Here is a 3,285-nt window from a genome sequence, read left to right as displayed (position 1 = left end):
TTCCTGCAGTGAAAAAAAAAAATTGTACTTTTAGTTCCTATATAAACTGATAGTCCATGTCCTTCATCCCATCCTGCCTGAGCTCCAGAATTTAAGTGTAGCCAGCAAAGATGACTAAGACCCACAGCACCCTCCACCACATGGCACCTGCAATGCAAAAGTCAGGCTGACATTCAGGGGGTCCACCCGCCTCAAATACCACACAGGCCTTGCAGTCAAGACAATCACAATGCTGCCACACATGCGTTTGCTCAGTACCAACACTGTCTTTAAAATACTGGACTTTAAAGCACACATTAAGTACTGCTGCTTGCTGTTATTGCAATATGTCATACAACAATGTCCTCACAACAGCTCCGTGCCATGAGGTGCTCCTTTCTGGCCAGGGCCACTGCTAGCTATTGTACCCCCTTCTCCTATACGCTGCACGCTGGTGGAGGCGCTGTGCACCATCCCCCTGCCAGCTCCGAAGCCTGTGCATTTCTGAGTCCAAGAAGAGCATGTTCCATGTCTTGCAGGAACTCCCCGGATTTGGTGAGAGACAGTAGAAGGATCTGGTCTGAAACAACCCAGAAGCAGCAGCATATGGGCCTGTCATCTCCAAACTCACTCTGCAATAGCCTAGCCTAACCTTCAGAAGTATAAAAAATATATTAAAGCTGAGCTACACGCATTTATTTCTGTTTATGCACCATAAGTGCATATAATTAGCTAAGGAAGGAAGCCTCATTAGCCATGTAATATTATGGTTCACATTACTACACAACACCCAAATGCCCTGCTATCTCACAAAATATTAAAATACCAGTTTCCTGTCAGTGGCAAACTGTATTTATTGTACCAAAATATCATGATTAATAACATCACCCTAGTTAGGGATAAGCTGTGTTAAGCAAACAACCCTTTTAACCATTTTTAAAGTTGGGATTCTTCAGGATTATACCCAAATACAATCTACATTTCAAAAAGGGATGAGATTTTTGGGACATGAAAGTAACTCTGGTGTTGCAGGACCCTGACCTGAATCAGATCGATCCTTAAACAAATGGATTGTTGATTTTGCACATTCAAGCACTGGAAGGCAACAGGGGATTGAGAGGAACACTGGTGAGACCGAAACACCCACCTCACCTTACCTGCACGATACTTCTCTATGAAATCCATGAGACTCTTCTGGAATTTCTAGCATGGGGCTTTAGGAAGTGTTTATAAAGGCTCTGCTGCTGAGGAGGGTTTTTTGTTTTGTTTTGTTTTGTTTTTCATTTTGCAGGCTTAGAAAGCACCTCGTGAAGAAACACCACGAGTAATTAGGAACAAAGAACATAAATTAAAAATCCAACCAGCAAACAGGTATTTTGGGATGAAGACGAAACCACAAATTCCTTCAACAAGTCTGCCTTGCGAGAGCTCAGAAATCACGCAGCAAGCTGTAAACCAGCACTGGAAAGCAAAGGATTGGCTCCGGCTCTGCTGCGAGAGTTTCACTGTTTACTCCAGCACAGTCGTTTCACCCACATATGGGGTTCTCATTCATAACCATGTCCTCTAACACTGGCAATAGTCTGGCAGCTCGGCAGGGAGATGCGCAGACTGACTCACACATGCCCTCCGGTAGTTTGTGTTTGGAAGAATCTCAGCACCGTGCTCCGCTATGGGCCAGATTCAGGAAAGCAAAGAGCGACAGTAAATCTGCCACACTTCTTTCAAGGACTTCTCCAACAATCTCCCATCATAACGCAGCAAGGATTCGGGGGCTAGGCTGCAAAGACCCTGGATGGTGGGGAAAGGGCAAAAGGCCAGGGCTTGCTTTATGATGACTTGCTTGATCTCCCACAGCTCTCCTTGATATATTCCAGTGTTGTTTCTTTTGCCACAGCTCTGAAAAGACTTCTGAGTTAGACTTCAAAGCATGGATGGGCCTTGCAAGAGCATCTTCTTCACCTGAATTACATTTTTAGCTTCCTGAATTTAATTTTTAGTTCATTCCTTTACTAGCTACTGAGGCCACAGCAAAGCTGGTAGCCTTGCCCATTCTACCTGCATGTGCCCAGCTCAAAAGGAGTAAGGAGCTGAAGAGAGAGTGTTACAGAAGTAGGTGACCAGGGGATGCCCATGGGACACAACTGCCTGTGAAAATGTAACCACTGCAGTAACAAAAGATGGATCCCTATTGCTGTCTGCTGCACGTATGGGTTTGGGAGGGATGGCTCTGAGCCCTCTTGAGCAAGGCCAATCCCGGGAGATTTGGGAAACACCTACTACCGAACAACCAACCATATACAACTAGTGAGCAACAGGGATAACCATGCACACAGCCCAGTGCACAGCAGTCAATTTGATGGGCTTTTTTTCATTTCTGATGTAGCCGCAATGACATGCGAATGCACAGAATAAGGTAGGAGACGCTTCTTCTAGGCTCTATGGAAAATACAGTGAAGCATGACCTAAACCTTAGCAGAAAAGGGCGCAATGAGTAAGGAGCATGAAGCTCAAGCCTGACCCATGGTGCCCTCAGGTGCTCCCTCAGACATGTCCTTCCTGAGATGTAGGTGGGAAGGACACACCAGGATCTTGTAAGGGATCAGCTTTTTAGAAACAGGAAGTGCTGGAGAAAGCATTAGGGCTGATAAGCAAAGCCTGGCGTGGTACAGAAGTCCCCATGAACTTCATGTGCCTTCAGGTCACAGGCATGCCACGAGTCACGCACCAGGACATCAGCCACAGTAACAGCGTCAACAACGGCATGCAGGGCGAACGCTTAGCAAAACGATGCCCAGACTTACACAGCTCTTCCCGTTCATGATGAAGTGCGTGGACACACAGGCTTGCTCCTTCACCTCCTCCATCCTGAAGATGCAGAGGGCGGTGGTGTTCCAGGCCTTGGCAGCATGGCTGTGGCGGAAAACACCTACCCACCAGCCCTGCTCGCCCAGGTGGACGAGGCTGGAGGAAACAATGAGGCTCCTGCACCCACAGTCCAAATAGACGTGTCCTTGCAAAGTAAGGCCACCCTCTGAGGGGTGCAGCTGGCGCAGGACGGCCATGCTCGGCGGCTCCACCACCTCGCCTGACCTGGCCTTCAACCTGTAGTAGGGAAAGAAGAGGCGATCCCCCCAGCGGAGTGCGTCAACGAAATGCAAAGGCTCCTCCTTGCGCTTGATGATGCCCAGCTCCTCCTTGGACTCCAGGTTTTCCATGCTGCGCACCGTGATGACTGTCGCCTTGTCCGACTGGGAGGGCTCACAGCCCAGATGGTTCCCGTCGTGGCCGGTCGAGTAGGTGGCC

General features: G+C 48.3%; 1 protein-coding gene across 1 annotated transcript in view; it reads right to left on the bottom strand.

The window, feature by feature from the left end:
- LOC103779371 (plexin-C1-like) overlaps window positions 1-3,197 on the bottom strand; it is a gene marked incomplete at its 3' end in the record, with an annotated part of 22,069 nt that extends 18,872 nt beyond the window's left edge. The window contains exon 1 of the mRNA XM_008946997.1: window positions 2,784-3,197. Coding sequence (XP_008945245.1) covers window positions 2,784-3,197 — 414 coding nt within the window. The remainder of the gene's footprint in view (window positions 1-2,783) is intronic.
- Between the last annotated feature and the right edge of the window lie 88 nt (window positions 3,198-3,285).

Source organism: Merops nubicus, unplaced genomic scaffold (assembly GCF_000691845.1).
Source record: "Merops nubicus isolate BGI_N331 unplaced genomic scaffold, ASM69184v1 scaffold27449, whole genome shotgun sequence".
Taxonomy (NCBI): domain Eukaryota; kingdom Metazoa; phylum Chordata; class Aves; order Coraciiformes; family Meropidae; genus Merops; species Merops nubicus.
Note: the sequence above shows the minus strand (reverse complement) of the source record. Positions and strands in the feature narration are given on the sequence as shown.